The 19,761-nt window shown below is 47.8% G+C and overlaps 3 protein-coding genes across 4 annotated transcripts; 1 reads left to right on the forward strand and 2 right to left on the reverse strand.

The window, feature by feature from the left end:
• Nucleotides 1-1,239: 1,239 nt before the first annotated feature.
• LOC128151672 (centrosome-associated protein CEP250-like) lies at nucleotides 1,240-2,780 on the reverse strand (the record flags this gene model as incomplete). The annotated part of the gene is made up of 2 exons (XM_052809626.1): nucleotides 1,240-2,084; nucleotides 2,258-2,780. Coding segments are annotated over 2 exons (1,368 nt in total), but the record flags the coding sequence as incomplete, so codon positions are not given.
• Nucleotides 2,779-6,663, reverse strand: LOC128143973 (centrosome-associated protein CEP250-like). 2 transcript variants are annotated; one of them, XM_052792137.1, is made up of 3 exons: nucleotides 5,497-6,663; nucleotides 4,501-4,680; nucleotides 2,779-3,749 (listed from the first exon to the last, which is right to left on the reverse strand). In XM_052792137.1, the coding sequence occupies exons 1-3, from the start codon at nucleotides 5,596-5,598 to the stop codon at nucleotides 2,784-2,786; spliced, it is 1,248 nt and encodes a 415-aa protein (XP_052648097.1). In that variant the 5' UTR covers nucleotides 5,599-6,663; the 3' UTR covers nucleotides 2,779-2,783. The 2 variants fall into 2 exon arrangements, with proteins under 2 accessions (XP_052648097.1, XP_052648089.1); XM_052792129.1 differs by having other exon boundaries at nucleotides 2,779-3,752.
• A 4,472-nt stretch (nucleotides 6,664-11,135) lies between these two features.
• On the forward strand, nucleotides 11,136-18,002 carry LOC128144001 (centrosome-associated protein CEP250-like). Its single transcript, XM_052792215.1, has 7 exons — nucleotides 11,136-11,358; nucleotides 12,077-12,189; nucleotides 14,124-14,289; nucleotides 15,026-15,132; nucleotides 16,177-16,404; nucleotides 17,472-17,616; nucleotides 17,901-18,002. Exons 4-7 carry the CDS (start codon nucleotides 15,113-15,115, stop codon nucleotides 17,976-17,978), a joined length of 471 nt encoding a protein of 156 aa, XP_052648175.1. The 5' UTR covers nucleotides 11,136-11,358; nucleotides 12,077-12,189; nucleotides 14,124-14,289; nucleotides 15,026-15,112; the 3' UTR covers nucleotides 17,979-18,002.
• Nucleotides 18,003-19,761: the final 1,759 nt, after the last annotated feature.

Consider the following 19,761-nt stretch of genomic DNA (forward strand, 5'->3'; position numbering starts at 1 on the left):
CCCAGTGGGATGGGGGAGAAAATCGGGAGAAGAAGCAAAACCTGTGGGTTGAGATAAGAACGGTTTAATAGAACAGAAAAGAAGAAACTAATAATGATAATGATAACACTAATAAAATGACAACAGTAATAATGAAAGGATTGGAATGTACAAATGATGCGCAGTACAATTGCTCACCACCCGCCAACCGACACCCAGCCAGTCCCCGAGCGGCGATTCCCCGCCCCCACCTCCCAGTTCCTATACTAGATGGGACGTCACATGGTATGGAACACCCCGTTGGCCAGTTTGGGTCAGGTGCCCTGGCTGTGTCCTGTGCCAACTTCTTGTGCCCCTCCAGCTTTCTCGCTGGCTGGGCATGAGAAGCTGAAAAATCCTTGACATTAGTCTAAACACTGCTGAGCAACAACTGAAAACATCAGTGTTATCCACATTCTTCGCATACTGAACTCAAAACATAGCACTGTACCAGCTACTAGGAAGACAGTTAACTCTATCCCAGCTGAAACCAGGACAGACAGGAGTCTCTTCTCCGAGAGCCATGATACCTGCTCCCCTTCTGCAATAGCCTGCTGGGTATACAGAGAGGAGATTATGTGAGCTGGTGCCACATAAAGGTTAGAAGGGCCAGAACCAACAAGTCGGGGAGAGTGACCGGACTCGGGAATGGACAGTGCTAAGTCCCTTCTTCTCCTCTGGGTCGTCAGGCCAAAACAACACACTCTCTTCCTAGGGGCCCTCCTCCCAATCACTGTGGGGAAATCCACACAGACTTGCCTTCAGGCCTTTTGGACTGCAGCACAAGTACATCCTGAATGCGCAATGAAGCCTTTCACCTGATCGGGCAACGGTACGAATGCCATTATTTTTAATACACTGGAAAAGCTGTACCTCAGAAATCTACATCTCTGAAAGCATCCTCTAAGCACTGCCAGCGTAGCTGCTGTGCAGCCATCGTTACAAAATTCTACTAAGTTTAGTACATTAGTTTGGTCAACTGTGCCCTTTCCTGTCCATGCCAAACCCTAACCACGACATGTTGGCTAAGCTTGCCTACATAGAAGAGAACCAATTACCCATCCCCAGCATTTGGGCTTGGGGTAATTTTAACAGCAAGCTCCATAGTTCTTGCAGTAGTTTGGGTGTTGACAGAAAACATTTCAGCGGGTGAATGGCTTGAGCTTGTACACAGACAGGCAAGCCTGCTGGCTACAATCATAGTTTCTTTGGTCAAGCAGGTCATGTATTTATGGGACTATATATTCCCGTATCTTTATGGGAATCATCATTAGAATCCTTTATAGACATTTTAGTTGACTGGTGATCAATCACACTGCCTACCTGATGATGAAACTGGTCCGTGACCCCCTCTGAAACCATACTCTGCAGGATGACTATTTCTTCCCTCAAAGTCCCATTGGCCATTTCACTCTTGGTAAGGGCAAGAGTCCGTGCTTGTGCCTTCTCTTTCCATTTGACTTCCCTGCTTTTGGTCTGCTTCAAAATAGCAATCGTGCGCTCCAATTCTTCCCCCTTGGCTTTCCGCTCATCCGCCAGTTGTTGGGTTAGCTCCTTCTGTCTTTGCAAGGAACGGTCTCTCTCCTGGAGAACTCTCCTCTTCTCTGCTTTCTCTTCCTCCCATTTCTGGAGTTTCTGGATTTGTTTCTGTAGAGTCTCCCCTCCATCCTTCCATCGCAAAGCTGATGTTATTTGTTTCAGGAGTTCACTCTGCCTCCTAAGCTCTTGTTCTCTCCCTGTCAGAGTCTTCTCTAAGTACCCAACTCTGTCTCGCTGGTGCTTGATCTCTTCATCCTTCTTTGTCAGAGTCGGCTGAACATGCTGGAGATCTTCCTGAAGAGCTCTTACTTCCTCTTCTAACTCTTTTAGTTCACCTGGAGCCTTGGTCTCTTGCTCCTTCTCATGCAAGGCTTCTTCTAGGAGCTTCTCTTGCTCTCTGCAATGCCTAACATCTTCATTCTTCTTGGTTAGCCTAAGCTGGAGATTCTGCAAGGTCTTCAGTTCTTCTTCTTGGCGCTGGAGTTTTTGCACGAGCGCTTCATTGTCTTCATCTCTCTTCCTCACCGCTTACTCAAGCAGATTCACTTGCTGCTGCACAATGTTAGTGCTACTTTCATGCTTTCTTCACAAAGCCGGAACATGTTCATTTGCTCCGTCTGCCTGAGGAACTCCAAATGGTTCTCCTTCAAGATTTGGCTCATTTTGTCTAGATCCTGCTCTAGACTCTTGGCCTACTTGCCTTCTAACTCCTTCTGCTCTCGAAGCTCCTGGACGTGCTCTTGCAAAGACACTATCTCTTGATCTCTCGCTTCTAGAGAAGATTCAGTGTATTCTAGTTTTTGCAGTATAGCTTTGGTCTGCATCGCTGCCTCCTCCTTTTGCTGCTGAAGCTTAGAGATAGCCTCCTCCAGAACCCCTGTCTTTTCTTCTCTTTCTTTCAGAGTCAGTTTTGTTGCTTGGAGATTTGTTTGCTCAGCTTCACGCTTTTCCTCCTTTTCCTTCCATGACTCACATTGCTTTGTAAGGGATAAAATTTCTTGTTCTTTTTCCTTTAGTGCCACTTGAAGCTGCTGCAGAATTTCCTTCTGCTGTTCAGAGTCTTGCTCTTGTTTTTGGAAGGTCTCAATCAGTTCCTTCTGAGATTCAATCACTAAATCCTTTTCTTTCAGTATTGCTGTAGTGTATTCTAAGTCTTTGTGTAAGACATTAATCTGTTCTGTTTTTTCCGCATAGCTCCTTGCTTGTTGCTTTTGGATGTCTAGGAGTCAGTCCTTTTCCTTTAAGGTTCCTGAGGTCTGCTCCAGTTGGTCACAGACAGTCGTTAACTGCCTTTCCATGACTTCTTCAGCTTCCTGGATTTGCTTTTGTTGTGACTCAAGCTCTTGATCCTTTTTAGATAAAGAAAGGGTCATCTTTTCTAGTGTACCACGAAGCTCTTGCAGGTAGCCCTCTTGCTGTTCCTTGTACTGCTGCAAGAATCTTAACTGATCCCTTTGAGAATTGCACTCGCTCTCTCTGTCCTTAAGAACTGCCCTCAGGTGTTCAAGACTCGTGTGCAGAGATTTCACCTGTTCTCTCTCCATTTCCAGTGCTTGGATCTGCTGAGTCAGAGACAGAAGCTCCAAGTTCTTCTCCTTCAAGTTTCCTTTCATATGATCAAGATCCAGCTGCAGATTTCTCACTTGTGGTGCACCGTGTTGTTCTAGAAACATTATTTTCCCTTCCTGGAATTTGCTCTCCCGGTCTCTCTCCTCCAGCTCTTTGCTCATCTTGCTGACAGCAGTCCTCAGCATTTCTTGCTGCTTCTCCAGCTCCTGTATCTGTTCTTGCTGGGATTCAACCTTCTGTTTTTTCTCTGTTATGTCCTTGATAACCTCACTGAGAGTAGTTTCATGCATTTCTTTCTGGTTTTCCAGCATTCTCATCTGTTCCTGGCACAACTTCATTTCTCCCTCCCTCTCTGACAGGATGGCAGTCATATGAGTGAGACTTTCCTGCAAAGCTTTTCCCTGTGCTGCCTCTTTCTGGAGCATCTGGATTTTCTCCCACTGCGTTTCCACTTCCTCATTTTTAATTTTTAAGATAGACAATGTAGTTTGAAGTTGTTGTTCAAGGCAGCGATTCCTATCTGTTGCTGCATTTGCTTGGGTTTCAGAGGCTGTGACTGATTCCTGAAGAAGTTTTATCTCCCCTACCAGTTTTTCTTTAACTGCTTGCAGTCTGTCCCGTTCCTGCTGCAAAACAGTGACAAAAAGATTCAATAATTCCACCTATACATGTTTGCTTTTCGTACTAGATTTGAACTCCTGCTTCAGTGGCAGTCAGGGGCTGCCCCCTCCCTCCTTGCCTCTCGGGATGTTGTAAGACCTTTCCTGCGCCACCCTTTCGGTTGCGTCTTTCCCAGCTTACTCAGCCAGTCCCGTCTTCCTTTTTGCCCTTCTCCGAACCTCTTCTAGCTCTAGCGTGTTCTTTTGGGGAGGAGCTGCCAGAACTGCAGCCAGGATTTAAAGTCCAGACTAACCATGATTTAGGCAGTGGCATGATGATGTTCTCTCTGATAGGGAGGGAGGAAGGGAAGACAGAACAACCCCAACATGGGATTTCCCGTTTTTGGGGTTGGGCTTTGGGGTTTTTTTTGGACCTCTACTGTGTAGAGTTTTCATGGTACCATCCTCTAGAATGCCACTGTGCCCTCTTGAAGGAGTAGTGGTCAGATCACAGACACAGTTACGGTGTTCATGTTCTCTTCAGGCTGCAACGCGCTTCCTGCCTTTCTTAAACCTACACTGTGGTAGCCTCTCGCATTACAGGGCCTGTCCCTCACGGCACAAAGGTCTCATGGTTGTCAAGGCATCGCTCCTCTTTACAAAGGGGTATCTAAGACATGCTTCTACCCAGACAGACAGTGTCCAGAGAAGCACTGCCAATAAGGAGCCCAGAAGAGTAAAAAAACCACACAAATTCTCCTTTCACAGTCTTTACCTCTTGCTTGGCATTTTCCACTCTCGTCCATTCCTCCTCTTGTTGAGCTTGCATGGTAGCAACTTTCTGCTTCATATCAAACAGCTTCTTCTCATGCTCCCTTTCTGTCTCTGCCTTCTCCTTTTCCCACTGCTCCAGCATCTCCTGTAGCTCTGAATGGTGCTCTTCCCACTTGCTTGCCTGATGAGGGGAGAAAAAGACTTCAAGATGGAGTCCCAGCCAAGCTTCTCAAAAAAATGGGAAGCTTCATCCCTCCCACAAACCCCCACCTCAACAGCGCACAGTAGTGGCTTTGTGCTCTCCATAAATCATGTCCTATCAAGGAACTTAAAAGGAGGGTCAGCTGGTGGAAGAAGAGGAGATGTTACCTTCCCCTCTCTGGCAGCTGCCTGTTTCCTAGCACCTCTCACCTACAGGATTTCTCTCTAGTCTCAGAGTCTCTATTTTCAAAGCTCAACTCCATTCTCATCAAGGAAAAGATGCAGTTGGACTGCAGGGTGAGAAAGAGACCAGCACCCCGATGCCCTAGTCACAAGACAGGCCACGAACTCAAGTACCAGGAACAAGGGGCTGTTCCATCTGTTCTGTATGCTTTAAGGCCAAAGATAACACCTCTGTCAACCGTGAAAGGACAGAAAGAAAGGAACAAAGTTCCCACGACTGCAGCTGGCAGGAAAGTTAGGAGTCTACTTCATGGTAGACAGGAGTCTGGTAAGATCCTACCCCTTTACTGCCATGCTTTGGGTGGGGACCACCCAACCTTCTGCTGAACTCGTCTTAGGCCCACACGGAATCCGTGGCTTGCATTTACTGTCCCGGTGTAGTCCTGTAGGTCTTCACGTGCTTTCAAGTGCGAGCCGTTGGCTCTGCTGCCTGGCCTAGCAATGTGTGGCCTATGACAGATGCTTGCTGCCATTTCACACGCTCAGGCTATTATTCTTCTAAAGCCAGCCCACAAAGCTTGCCTGAAGAATTCAGAAGCATATTGTTTCCTACCAGGTCTTGCAGGAGCTTGTTTATTTCCACTTCGTGATCAGTTTCCCGAAGTCTGAGGGTATTGTTATACTGCTCTTCTGTCCGCAAGAGCTGTTGCGCCATTTTTTCCCGTTCCTGCTTCACGAGAGATCTCTCTGCTTCCAGCTCACATTGAAGGTACTTCACTTCCCCTGCAAACGTGACAAATGGCAAGATTCAGGGCCTACATAAACAGCGGTTCTGACTTCACTAACCTTAAGCCATTTGAATTTCAGTGTAGGAGGGATCTGTCTCCAGCTCCTTCACTCCTTAGAAGCACTGCAGACAGACAGCTATTTTTATACCATCCTCCCTAGGCAGGGGGATCACCAGAAACAAAGCACATGAGGCTCTCGCCTTGTATCACCTCCTTGGCCTGCCTGACTGTGTGAAGTTGGATTTCAAGCTGACTCCTGGCGATCTCCAGCTGACATAAGTGCTGCTGAGCCTCAAGCAGGCTGGATTCCAGGGTCTCCTTCCCTGACCTGCAAGATGCAAATACGGAGAGAAATGAGTTTCTTGCTCCTGACAGCCACAGGGAGTTAGTCCAGTAAGAACTGGTTCAAGATCCCTACCCCTCAGTAAGGAAAATGGGTTGCATGGAAACTGGTATACAGAAGGCATATTTCTGCCATTTAAAAGAGCAATGCAGGCCCCTCCGAGGGAATGCCCAGGCTTTACTTATGACCTAGTGTAACACAGAAAGCCCAGCCGAATTTGATCTCCATAGCGAAATCTTAAATTGCTATTGTCTGATCTATGACACACGGGTAGCTGTGCCCACAAAGTCTGTGCCAGCAAGCAAAAGCCCAGCCTCTGCTCACAGCCCTTTGCTCATCGTCACTTCCAGGTTGCTCTGCAGGGGCACAGAGTAAGAGTATCTCCCTGACTGACTCGTGACTTTTTGATGCTGTTCGTAGTGTACGTATAGGGAGGTGATCTTCCAGACTCCCTATATTTCAAAGGGACTAAAGCAATACATCAGATGATATAGTAAAATCTCATGCTTGTAAGCAGCATTTGTAAGAAATCTGAACTAGATTTTATCTGAACAAGGACTACCTGAAAGGAGAGACAGGTAGCCTTCAGTTTAAACTCTTGGAAGTTCAAGAGAAAAACTTGCTACTTTTCTCTAAGCGTTGCTAACTAAGTAGGGAGTAGCCCAAATGACTTGCTGCTCTTTAAAATTGTGATGGGTTAACCCTGGCTGGATGCCAGGTGCCCACCAGAGCTGTTCTGTCACTCCCCCTCCTTCTCAGCTGGACAGGGGAGAGAAAATATAACAAAGAGCTTGTGGGTCGAGATAAGGATAGGAGAGATCACTCACCAATTACCGTCACGGGCAAAACAGACTCAGTTTGGGGAAAATTAACTTGATTTATTACAAATCAACCGGAGTAGGGTAATGAGAAATAAAACCAAATCTCAGAACACCTTCCCTCCACCCCTCCCTTCTTCCCGGGCACAACTTCACTCCCGGATTCTCTACCACCCCCCCAGCAGCACAGGGGGACGGGGATGGGGTTTACGGTCAGTTCATCACACGTTATTTTCTGCTGCTTCATCCTCCTCAGGGGGAGGGCTCATCACACTCTTCCCCTGCTCCAGCATGGGCTCCCACCCACGGGAGACAGTCCTCCACAAACTTCTCCAACGTGGGTCCTTCCCACGGGCTGCAGTTCTTCACGAACTGCTCCAGCATGGGTCCGTTCCACGGTGTGCAGTCCTTCAGGCACAGACTGCTCCAGCGTGGGCCCCCCACGGGGTCACAAGTCCTGCCAGAAAACCTGCTCTGTGGGCTCCTCTCTCCACAGATCCGCAGGTCCTGCCAGGAGCCTGCTCCAGCGCAGGGTTCCCACGGGGTCACAGCCTCCTTCGGGAACCCACCTGCTCCGGCGTGGGGTCCTCCACGGGCTGCAGGTGGATATCTGCTCCACCGTGGACCTCCATGGACTGCAGGGGGACAGCCTGCCTCACCATGGTCTTCACCACGGGCTGCAGGGGAATCTCTGCTCCGGCGCCTGGAGCATCTCCTCCCCCTCCTTCTTCACTGACCTTGGTGTCCGCAGGGTTGTTTCTCTTACATGTTCTCACTCCTCTCTCCAGCTGCCGAATACCGCCGTCCCAACTTTTTTCCTTCTTAAAAATGTTATCACAGAGGCGTTACCACTATCGCTGTTTGGCTCGGCCTTGGCCGGCGGCGGGTCCGTCTTAGAGCCGGCTGGTATGGTCTCTCTTGAACACAGGGGAAGCTTCCAGCAGCTTCTTACAGAAGCCACCCCTGTAACCCCCCCCGCTACCAAAACCTTGCCACACAAAACCAATACTTGTTGTAGTACTGCGGAGGCAAATTGTTACATCCATAGACTTCAACCAACTGCTTCATATGACACACAGGATTCTGGAACCAGAAGCTGAAGTTGTCTCCCTGATCTAATATGGCATCCTGTGTGCCAGGTTCCTACCATACACAGCACTGCCTCACTAGTACAGGCATGCAACCAGGATAACATCCTTCAGGGTAAAGGGGCACGCGAGTGGTACAACAATAAGACCCACAACAGTAGGATTTCACTACTTTGATGGACGATGGAGGATGTATCTTCAAGAAGGAGAACAAGCACATATTTCTGATTACACCAATCTCTGGCAGTCCAAAGTAAATATGCTCCATTTTAAGGATAAATCAAAGTCAGTCTCTAAAACAGGACAGAGAAGATAAGAGTCCAAAACTTTGACGACAACAACAGGCTCTTGAGAAAAACATCTGGCAAGAATAGTTGCTACAGCCCAATAATTGACAGAACATAATTCAGCCGGATCAAATAAGAGAAGCTGGAGCTCAGAAGAAGCAGCAGCTCTCAAGAAACAGACTGAGTCAAAACGGTGTTTATCAGCCTTACTAACAACATACTCTGGAGTGGTAACGCATAAAAGTCAAGAAGCATGACAAACAATCTCTAATTTGTACAGCTCTGCAAGTTCAGGAGCCTTCTAAAAAACACCTAAGAGGAGGACGAACATCTCGATACGTTGGATTGTTTTGGGGTTTTTTTTTTGGAAAAGCAGAACTTGTCGCATTACATTGGCTTGTTTTGGGGTTTTTTTTTGGAAAAGCAGAACTTGTCGCATTTGATCTTAGAAACCTGATACAGCAGAAAGACAAAATCTTATTCCTTCCCTGGATAAACTTCTCCATGACATCTGTCTCAAAACAGCACGTGGTAAGGAGTATGGGACCCAGACATCAATGATGGGCAACCATTCCCGCAGACTGGCGAGCATTCAAAAGAGGTTTCCCTGCTGCTGGTGTAACCAACTCTAGGTCCTGCATTTCTACTTCCTCATTTTTAAGATAGACGATGTAGTTTGAAGTTCTTGTTCAAGGCAGCGATTCCTATTGTTACAATGCAAGAAAAAAAATCAGTTTTGTACTTACAAGTTAAAATTGTAACCATAAGGAATTGTGTTAGCTATGATGAATCATGATAGGTATAACCATAGAAACCTCATATATTTTCTATTGAATTTTGTGTTTGAGCACCAACATTACGATTGAAACAAAAGACAGAAGTGTAGCCAGGGGACTAGCTAATAGAGGTAATTACAAAAGTGTAGTCAAGTGATTAACTAGTAATTACTTATAAGTTTTGCAGTTCTTTGCTCTTATGACTAGATGTTCCTGTACACCAGATGAGAACAATGTTGAAACTGACCACATGGGATTGAAATTGCGTTAAGCTTCAAGTTCAAAGAACAAGGACAAGAACAAAGACTTCAAGGACAGCCAACAGAATCTCAAATGGGTTGGTGGTCGTAAAAGCAGCCCTTCGACTCAAATGCATTCTTCATTGCACATGATTGGATGTAGGCAGTACTATGATAATCAGTTATAACTTTTATGCATATGTATAGTAATCCGATTAATATGTCATTAGTTACTCCATATAACCTGTTTGTGCTGAAGCTGTGGCATGCACACTAGGTGGAATTATCCCCCGTGCATCCAGCGCTGCAATAAACGAAGTGCGTGCTTCTTAACGTCACATTGGTGTTAAGGAGTTTTATTCCGGATTTTGGTAACACTATCTGCTGCTGTATTTGCTCAGGTTTCGGAGGCTGTGACTGAGAATTGAAGAAGTTTTATCTCCCATACCAGTTTTGTTTTTTTTTTCCTCATAAGCCCGCGACTTTAAGTGTTACGGGTTGTAAGTTATCAAACGTCATGGCTTGAGTAGTGCCTCAGTGAATTCACGTAAGAGAGTAGTCCGGGCAAAGGGGACCGAGCCCTGTTTGTCGTGTGTGTTTGTTGTATTTCTTCACGTGCTCATGAAATAAAGCTTAATTCACAGAGTTCGTTGTCCTGTAAATTTGAACTTTTCTCTGCCATGCTGGTTTCTCTCTCGCTGCTTGCAGTCTGTCCTGTTCCTGCTGCAAAACAGGGAGCGAAAGCTTCAGTTGTTCCACCTATGTACGCCTGGGTTTCGTACTAGATGGGAACTCCTGCTCCAGGGGCTGAGGTTGGAGCTTTTCGTAGAAAGTTCCAGCTCTTCAGTTGGCTTCCCTGGCCGATGGACCTTTTCCACCGTCCCTGCGGTCCCACCCTTCTTGCCCCAGTGGCCCCAGACCCCGCCATCCGACCCTCTGGGCTTTCCTCGCGCTCCTTCTCTCCCAGACTGCTCCGGGAGCGCTTTTTGCCCCCAGCGTTCTGCGGGGCCCTTAACGGTCTCTGAGCGGAACGCGCTGGAGCGAAGGGCTGCCGGGGCGGCCTCTCCCCCGCACCCTCAGCGAGCAGCGAGGAGGAGCGAGAAGCGAGAAGGGAGAAGGGAAGCGCTGCCACAGAGCGGCCCCGAGCGAGCCCGGCTGTCCCGCCCGGCGCCCAGTCGCGCCCGGCGGGCAGGGTGAGCCGCTGCGCCTGCCTCTGGCAGGCGCCTGAGCGCAGTCCGCCAGGGCAGGCCGTGGAGCAGCCCCCGCCGCGGGGCCCATCAGGCGGCGGAGCCCGGCTGGAGAGCGGGGGCATGGCGGCGCGGAGCCAGGCCTCCCTGCGGCGCCGGCTGCAGAGCTCGCAGGAGGCGCAGCACCGGCAAGCGGTGCTGGTGCAGAAGCTGCAGGCGAAGGTGAGGAGCGGGGGCGCCGGCCCGGCGGGGAGCTGCCCGGGGACGGGCCGCGGTGGCGGGGCCGGGGTGCCCGGGCCGCCCGCACAGCGCTGAGAGGGGCCTCGGCGGCGGCGATGGCGACGTCGGGGGGCGAAGGCGTGGCCCCAGCGGGGCCCTCCCCGGGGCGTTCCCCGGCGCTGCCGCGGGCGGGACGGCGCCGAGCCCGCAGCTCGGGGGAGGCCCCGGGAGCCACCCTCCTGCGCGGCCCGGCCCGGCCCGCTGGGCGCCTGGCCCTGCCGCTGTAACCCTGCCGAGCCTCTCGTGAGGGCTTGTCCGTACTGAAATAAAGATGCCCGGCTCGCAGGCGCCTTTGTTGGGCCACGTTAGCAGGGGGCTGTTCCAGAGGCAGGAGCCGAGCCGGTGCGGGTGGTTTGGGGCGGTCCCGGGCCGAGGCAGGCAGCTCTTAGGATGAGCAGGTAGCAGTACGTGTAAAAGAAACCCCGTCTCAGTTTCTTCAGTACGAGATAAAGTGAAGCTTGCCTGTATTGTAACGACTTCTTGTTGGCGGCATCGGCAGTGCTGTGGAACGTGCTGTGCTTGGGCTGTAAAGACTTGGAGAAAAGCTAACGCAGGAGGAGCCGAGCCTGTTGCAAGCTGCATTCGCTCGTCTTCATTCTATGTCTCCATCCAGGTACTGCAGTACCGGACTCGGTGTCGAGAGTTGGAGCAGCAGCTGGCAGCAGGAGGGGTGAGTGTGCAGGTTGCTAACTAAAGACCGTGTAGGTAGCATTCGTTAACGCAGGCCAAAGCAAGTTCCCCAAAGCAATGGCAGAGGGAAGCAAGATTTTGCTGCCTGAGGGTTTAAAGAAGCGCTGTAAGTTTGCCTGTGAGTGTTTTGTCCAGTTGCCATTCTTAGAGGAGCCAGTGGTCCCAGAAATGCCAGTGCAGGAAACCCTGTGGAGGGGGATTTTAGTTTTGAGAAAGAGTGCTTTATTGCTGGCGTAGCATTTTGTCCTAGGGCTCAGGAGAGGGCCACACTGCCTGTTACGTTATATGGCCATCTCTGAAAAAGAATGGGTTGAAACGTGGCATTTTGGAAGGCAAGAATGCTGGCGTTCAACATACGGCTACGTGCTTTTCTTTCTGCTTCACGGCTAAAGTAAACCTAAGAAGAACAAAGGGTAGGAGAGTAGGAGAGCATTCCCAGGCTTCAAGTCGAAGTGAGCAGTCACGGTTGTGAGCTAAGGAGACCTAGCTGCGAGAGTGCCACAGTGGGGGACTGAGGACAGCTACTTGCATTGAGCACCACCCTTCCCCTGCCTTGCTCTCCATAGTCACGACACTGTTACGCCTGGAAGAAGCCACAAGCTCCTGAGCTACCCAAGCGAATGGAGCGGAAAGCGGTGGATGCTAACAGCAGTGAAGGGAAGACAAGAATTTGACTAAACTTTTCCTTTCTTCTGAAGGGACCCCTTCCAGGCAGGTGGGAAGCCACAGAAGACCAGAGCCTGGAGAAAGCACTGCTTCAGGTGGAAGAGGAGCAGCAAAGGTACAAGGAAGAAGCGTTCCCTCATACCTCGTATCCTGGATGCTCGTGGAAGTGAGGGAAAACCTGCCAGTGCTACCTAGTCTCCCCAAGGGGAGCAGTTGGGCAAGCTGCTTTGAAAGGAGAAAGGTCCACAGTCTGTTTTCTGTGGTGCAGTAATAGTGTTGTGTGCTGAATGTCTCTGTTTTGAGCGGGGGCTTATTCCGGGTGACTTCCAAAGGTCCCTTTCCAGCCTAAATTATTCTACGGTTCAGTAGGTGAGCTACTCAGCAGGGCCCCATTTTAGGTTGAGAATCAAGCCCTGACATCCTGAACATTCCATGGCACAGGAGTTTTCCTGTTTGGTTTTACCTGAATAACATTTCCTGTGCTTGTACCAGAGTCTTCCAGTAGAGCACTTGGCACCACAGGCATCTTCTGCCACATTTCTTTCTCAGCTTTTCTTTCTTCCTCTGCCCAAGAGATAGATTGAGTGTGGTGTAAAAGGCATCTGTGCACTGTGTTAACGTATATTGCAGGCTAAGGTGGGAGAAGCACAAGTCCTGTTTTGATGTAGAAACTGAATTTTGTGCTTGTTCACAGGGCAGCAGTTCTTGAAATTTTGTTCATTAAATGTTTCCTGGGTGGGATATTAGTCTTAGAAACTTAAGAGAGGAGAGTGGAGGAAGAGAGGTGGTCAGGACAATGCTAGAGAAAGATGATGCATCCAGTGATCAGACAGCATGAAGGGGAGGCAAGACGTTAATGGTGGGCATCATCAAAGTTGAAGAGGAAGGGAGAACCAAAATTGTAGATGGAAATTGAAGGCTCAAAGCAAGAAACAGCAAATGAGTTTGCCATCACAGAGAGATCTTAGTGTGGCAGTACATCGCCCCCTCCTCCATCCCGCCAGCAGGAAACGAAACTTCTCCAGGAAGGGAGAAGGGGAAGGAAACCCTGGAGGCCGCAGGTTGAATTTGAACTGGCCAATTGAGATGTGCCAGGTACCCTGAGGTGACCCTCCTGGCCAACAGGGATTAAATGACCACAGGTCAGATTTGACAGGGGTATAAATGGCGTCCCGCTGGAGGACATGTTGGCAGTCCTCCTCGGAGCAGCGCGTCTGCAGTCGGGGACTGCCACACTTTCTCTGCTGCGGCAATCCAGGGAGACCGACGCACCGCCAGGGACTCGCCCTGGGGAGAAAACGGACTAACGCAGATTCTGTGGATCAAATGATTTTCTCCGTTTATTAACTGCGCAACACTCGGTTATATACGGTTTCTAGTATCCACTCATGTGTAAGCTATTTGCGGATTGGCTAACATGTGCCGTTCACGCGCTTAAATGGTGGTCTGATTGGATAAAGTCTTTTGATCACGCGAATGGTCTCCTCCGTCTGTATCCTGTCTGGCAACCTGCTTTCAGCCACGTGCGCCAGACCTTGTCTTACTTTCTGTGCTTACTTTAGCGAACTTATAACAAAGAACAACAGTGGTTTCTTGTGCTAACAAACAAAGAACAACAGTTATGCCCCACACAGTTTCCTTTGTTCTCCCACAAATTCTCCCACAAATTCTTCCACAGGGGACTCCCCCTCTGGTCAGGGCGCCGTCCGAGGTAACTCCTCAAGGGAGAGAGCCCTCAGCTTTTAGGTGAGTGATATGCACATTTTGAGCCATCACTTTAAATCTTGGGGATTCTTAAGTCAGCTGTGTAGTATTAATTCTATTTACATCATTGAGCCTGTGGTTTATAAAATGTTACCGGACTTCTAACTAACTTTTGCTGAAGAATAAATCTGAGTCTTAACACCTATTGGATTTGGTTAGTTGTGCATCCGTAACACTTAGTTAATCCTAGAAAGCACTTTTACTACCTCTCAGTTTGACAACAAAGTCAGTGTTGAAGGAGTTGGAAAATCATGGAGATGCTGCTTGTGGATAGCAGTTGTTCAGTGACCTCATTGCTGTTTCTCCCTTTCCAAGGTGTGAGAATCTGGCAGAATTGAACACTCTCCTGTGGGAGCACCTAGATAAAGTGAATGAGGTTAATTCAGCCCTTAAAGAAGATGTTGGAAAACTGGTGGCGGATTGGATGAAGGCCCGGGAGTAGCTGGAATTGAAGGAGAGTGAATGGCGCAGTGAACGTGAGGTAAGGATAGGCTACAGGAATGTCAAATGTGATGCCAGCATGGAATGAGAATGCATTTTATTTCTGGCCTAGAGAACTTGCTGTGTGAAAGTTGTGACTACATTGAGAATGTATTGGTGTTGACTAGCAGAAGGGGTGTGAGATGGAGGAGTGTCAGCAAATTGTGGTGATGGAAGATGCCCGCGTGCTGTGACCGTACTGCTCGTTCTCAAAGGCAAATGCTTGCTGTTGCTGGGCACCGTAGGGCAGTGACACATGAATGCTTGTCTTTTTTTAATAGATCCTAAATCTCTGTCAACAGCAGTAGAGACTGAAGAGAGGTCTGTGTGTTTTCAGATTCAGGGTAGCCAACAGAAGAACAGGACAGGCCTCCCTTACCAATAGCCTGTTGTAAGCAAATCTGACACTGGTCTTGGAGGCGCTTGTTTTTGTCTTCGTCCACCAAGACTATTAGACAGCTCTGCATGGCGAGATGATGAATCGCGATCAGTTTGCTTTGTTGATACCCGCTCCTGCAGGAGAAGTGTGGATGTTCCCTTCTTTGCAGTCAGGTGGCAGGTCTACTGAAGATGCTTCTGTGGTGCCTCTTCAGTCCTTGATGCCCCGCCCCCCGCCCCCGTTGGAATAGTTCTTAAAGGAGACCTGGTGATGATGATTGTACTCTCTCCTATCTGAAAGGCTTGTACAGTGACAGCAAAGGCTGAATTGGCATTTCTTTTTGTCTTTGCGTGTTTAGCTTTATGACAGCTACCTAAGGGGTGAATGCAGCCGTCTACTTAGCCTGTGGTGTCAGGTGGTAACCTTTTGCTGTCATTTCCTGGAAATGAAGACTGCCACTGACCGGTGAGTAGAAGTTAAGGCTAGATCTCTTGCAGAAAAAATGTAGCTTCCCTTCCCAGCTGCTTTTTGAGCCTTGATGATACGTTAGCTGCGGCTAAAGATATAATTTCTCCTTTGGTAGTCTGAAGCAATGCCATTAAGCATGCCTTAGGCTATATTCAGAATCATTTTGTCTGATGCTGGTTTTCAGATAAAGCTGAGGGGCTCAGGCTATAAGCAATGCAGAGGCCCTGAACAGGTGAACTTGGCTATGTTGATGTTTGGGCATATTAACACAGACACAGGCATACGTGGACAAGTTGGAAGAAACTCACCAAAGCTATGCATGCAGCATGTGGAGCGGTCCCTTTTATAGAGTGATTAAAGTTTGCCTTAAATCTCACTCGCTTTCTTTTCCCACTGCTCCTGATGGAAAGATCATTCATGAATATATATATCTTTTTTCCTTCTCATTTCCAGCTTACATTTATCCTGGTCAGTTTGCATCTGCTTATTCTTGTACCAACACTGTTAAGAGAAAGAATAGTTTCTCTACCCTGCTATTGCATTTCTCCAATTTATTTTGCTTAGTTTGATCCCTCCCTTTTATGATTGTTTTCTTGTTCTTGGGCTCTCTGAGGTTCCTTTCTCACAGCTGTCTTCTGTGCAAAGAAGAACAGCGTAGCCTAACAGTAAATTCTTCTGGTGTCAGCATGCAATTTCAAACTCTGGGTTACCGTCAGCCATTTACCTTATTTTATTATAAGCTTTCCTTAATGTGTAGAGTATGCCTGACCTGCTAGTTAATTCTTGAAGCCTTCTGGCTGTTCCATACATTTCTTCTTATCTTTGAGGAGAAAATAGACTCATTTCTCAACCGTCAAATAGACCCATTGCTCAACGATCAAGATGTGTCCTGATCCCAAAGTGTCAGATGAATGATTCATCCCCAATGAAGATGTCATTTTTCCTGCCAGCTTTTAATGTTGTGCAATTACGTGCTTCAGAAGCAAGTCAGCTGATAAAGATGGTGGTGTGAACATTACCTCTTTCTTGATTCTTCTTCAGAGATTTGTCAGAGCTGAAGGCAGAGGAAATGAGGCTTTCTGGATCTATACTTGTAAACTGCTCCTGCCTAAACTGTGGCGTACGGCCCTGTGAGTCCATTACTCTGCGTAGACCTGTCCTAAAGGATCAGGCACAGCAGCAAGCGGAACAGGAAATAAGCCAGAAGACTTGGGAAGTGATGCACTTGCAAGTTGACGGGGACCTGGAGAAGAAGGAGCTTCAGGACAGGTAAATGTGTTTTAAACTTTGCTGTTAGCAACGTTATCTTCTGTGGGTGCTTGTTGGATTCATAGAATGGGCTGTGTTCACGTTTAAAACACACCCATTCTGCACAGCCTTGTTCCTGTCCCTAGTCAAACTATTGCCTTCAACAGAATGGATAAAACCGTCTGACTGACGGAAGCTCTTGTGAGTAAGGCAAGACTGGAAAAGAGATGGCATATTACAGTGGTTTTGCTATTAACTGATTCTTGGTGAAAAATGGAGACCAGCGTGAAGAGAGCTGTGTCTCTTGTACAGCCCTTTTGCTACCCAGGGCTGTGCTAAAGGAGTTGGGAGGAATTTGCACAGGACCATCATATGCAATGTAGCCCCTCCGTACTGCCGTTTCCACGCTAGACTGAGTGCAGAAGGCCTTTGGGGCAAGGAGTACCATTTTGCAACATCACACATACTAACCTGAATCATCCTGTGATCCTGTGATTATTAGATTGGAAATTCATACACGTCTCCCCAGATAGATTGCAAGCTCTTTCATCAGTTCACTGCTGAAGGCAAAAGTAATTGTGGGACTATTAATGTGGACTTTAAAAGTCTGTCTTACCCAAAGAAGAACTTTGGAAAGTCTTGTGTCCAACATATGAAAGAGGAGAGAGAGAACTAACAGGTGGGAAGCTGTTAGCTACCTGAAAGGTGGTTGTAGCGAGGTGGATGTCGGTCTCTTTTCCTGAGTAACAAGTGATAGGACGAGAGGAAATGGCCTCAAGTTGTGCCAAGGGGAGGTTTAGATTGGATTTTAGGAAACATTTCTTCACCGAAAGGGTTGTCAAGCATTGGGACGGGCTGCCCAGGGAAGTGGTTGAGCCACCATCCCTGGAGGTATTTCGAAGACATGTAGAGTGTGGTGCTTAGGGACATGGTTTAGTGGTGGACTTGGCAGTGTTAGATTTACGGTTGGACTTGATGATCTCAAAGGTCTTTTCCAACCTAAATGATTCTGTGATTCTATACTTGTGGTTTTGGAAATGAGAATGTTTTTTACATTAAAAACTTGCTTGTCTTTCCCCTTCTCATAGACTGAAGGACTTAGCTGCACTTGAAGGAGAACATTCGTTATTACAGAGCGAGTTGGTAGTCGCAAGAGAGATGCTGGAGGAATTGCGCCTTCAGAGGGATCTGCTGAAGCAGGAGAAACATGAGCTTACCATGGTACCAGAAAAGGTATGGTCACCTTATTTCTAGGCAGCACTTGTGGGAGAGGCAGTTGTGATAGCAAGACCACCACAGATGCTGTTTCTGGCAGTAGAAGACAGGGACAATGTTGTTGTCCTTCTTGGAAAATGGTGATCAGACCACAGAGGCTCTCTGGTGTAGTTAGTCCCCATGTGCTTATTGGGAACACTGAACTGGGAGTGTGTCAGAGACACAACAGGGGATCTGGAGTTGCTGCTTGAAGTCAGGGATTTTCCTGTCTTTGTTGTCATTTTGGTTTTTTGTCTCTTCAGGCAGAGCAGTCAGTAGCAGAGTTGACAGGGGCTCAGAATAAGCTGACTGCTGAAATAGCCGATCTACACATTGTTTAAAATAGTTTATCCGGTATGTCTATCTTGTGCTTTTGTCTAAGTCCTTTTTAATTGTGCAAGACAGAGTGTAGATAGAAAATCTCAGACTGTCATCTCTGTAGGGATGTACACCTCTGAAGCTTCGTAACAAATAATAAAAACAGTAAAAATATATGTAACTTACCTATTCCCCAGTGTCATACCTTGGAGAAGTTGCTAATGTAAGATATACGCTGTGGAAAAGACTCTTGTATTTACTCAGAACCAAGGTAAATTTTATCATTGTCCTGACAAGAAGTAGGGCAAAGGTATATGCCATGTTTCATAAATTTGCTCTTCTCTGTAACTAAATTGTTTGTTAAAGGCTTAAAGATTTATAATTTATAAGCTATTATTTATAATTATGTCGATATATAGTATATGTGTGTATAATATACTTGTATAGTTTATTTTTGAGGTCTTTGTATTTTATAAATAAACTCGGTTCTTCAAGTTCTTTCTTCAGAACTAAAGTGCTGGGCATTTGCCTTCCATCCCATGTGGAGGAATTCCTTGCAGAGAACGGCCATGAAATAATACTGCAGGGTTTGGACAACCCAGGACTGATAGCGAAGGACGAGGCCATTGTGTAATGTCCTTGGAGTCACCTTGGCAGGACAAAAGGAGGAAGAAAGACAATTGTGTTATGTAAAATAGGGATGTTTAACAGGATGTGTTAACTGCAAAGCAGGAGGAGTTTGGGCACAGGATTTGATGACGAGTGCCTATCACGCCCCCTTCCGGGTGCGTGATAAGAGGACATTAACCAGTAGCATTTTAGCTTATGGCGCGTGGACAGCTGATGCTTAGCTTGACAAGGTATATAAGCACGCTATTTGGGCAATAAAGGGAGAACAACTTTAACCGTATCGGTGTCCTGTTGTTACTCGGCTCACGTCTCCAGATGGTTCCCTGCTACAATCCCATGTATATCCATCTTCATGAACATGATGTTTTTGTTTTAAAAAATGTGAAAAAGAGCATCCTTAGTCTAATCAGGTCCAGCTACTGCATAAAATGCTTCACTCAGTTACACATGCCCATTAAAGCATGAAACATTTAAAGGGAGCACGAAAATGTCAGAATTTCTGAATGTATTTTAATGGACTTCCCTTTTCATTTCTGGTGTGTGATGGGTTAACCCTGGCTGGATGCCAGGTGCCCACCAGAGCTGTTCTAACACTCCCCCTCCTTCTCAACTGGACAGGGGAGAGAAAATATAACAAAGAGCTTGTGGGTCGAGATAAGGATAGGAGAGATCACTCACCAATTACCGTCACGGGCAAAACAGACTCAGTTTGGGGAAAAATTAACTTGATTTATTACAAATCAACCGGAGTAGGGTAATGAGAAATAAAACCAAATCTCAGAACACCTTCCCTCCACCCCTCCCTTCTTCCCGGGCACAACTTCACTCCCGGATTCTCTACCACCCCCCCAGCAGCACAGGGGGACGGGGATGGGGTTTACGGTCAGTTCATCACACGTTATTTTCTGCTGCTTCATCCTCCTCAGGGGGAGGGCTCATCACACTCTTCCCCTGCTCCAGCGTGGGGTCCCACCCACGGGAGACAGTCCTCCACGAACTTCTCCAACGTGGGTCCTTCCCACGGGCTGCAGTTCTTCACGAACTGCTCCAGCATGGGTCCGTTCCACGGTGTGCAGTCCTTCAGGCACAGACTGCTCCAGCGTGGGCCCCCCACGGGGTCACAAGTCCTGCCAGAAAACCTGCTCTGTGGGCTCCTCTCTCCACAGATCCGCAGGT

The sequence above is a fragment of the Harpia harpyja genome, chromosome 1 (genome assembly GCF_026419915.1).
Source record: "Harpia harpyja isolate bHarHar1 chromosome 1, bHarHar1 primary haplotype, whole genome shotgun sequence".
NCBI lineage: Eukaryota > Metazoa > Chordata > Aves > Accipitriformes > Accipitridae > Harpia > Harpia harpyja.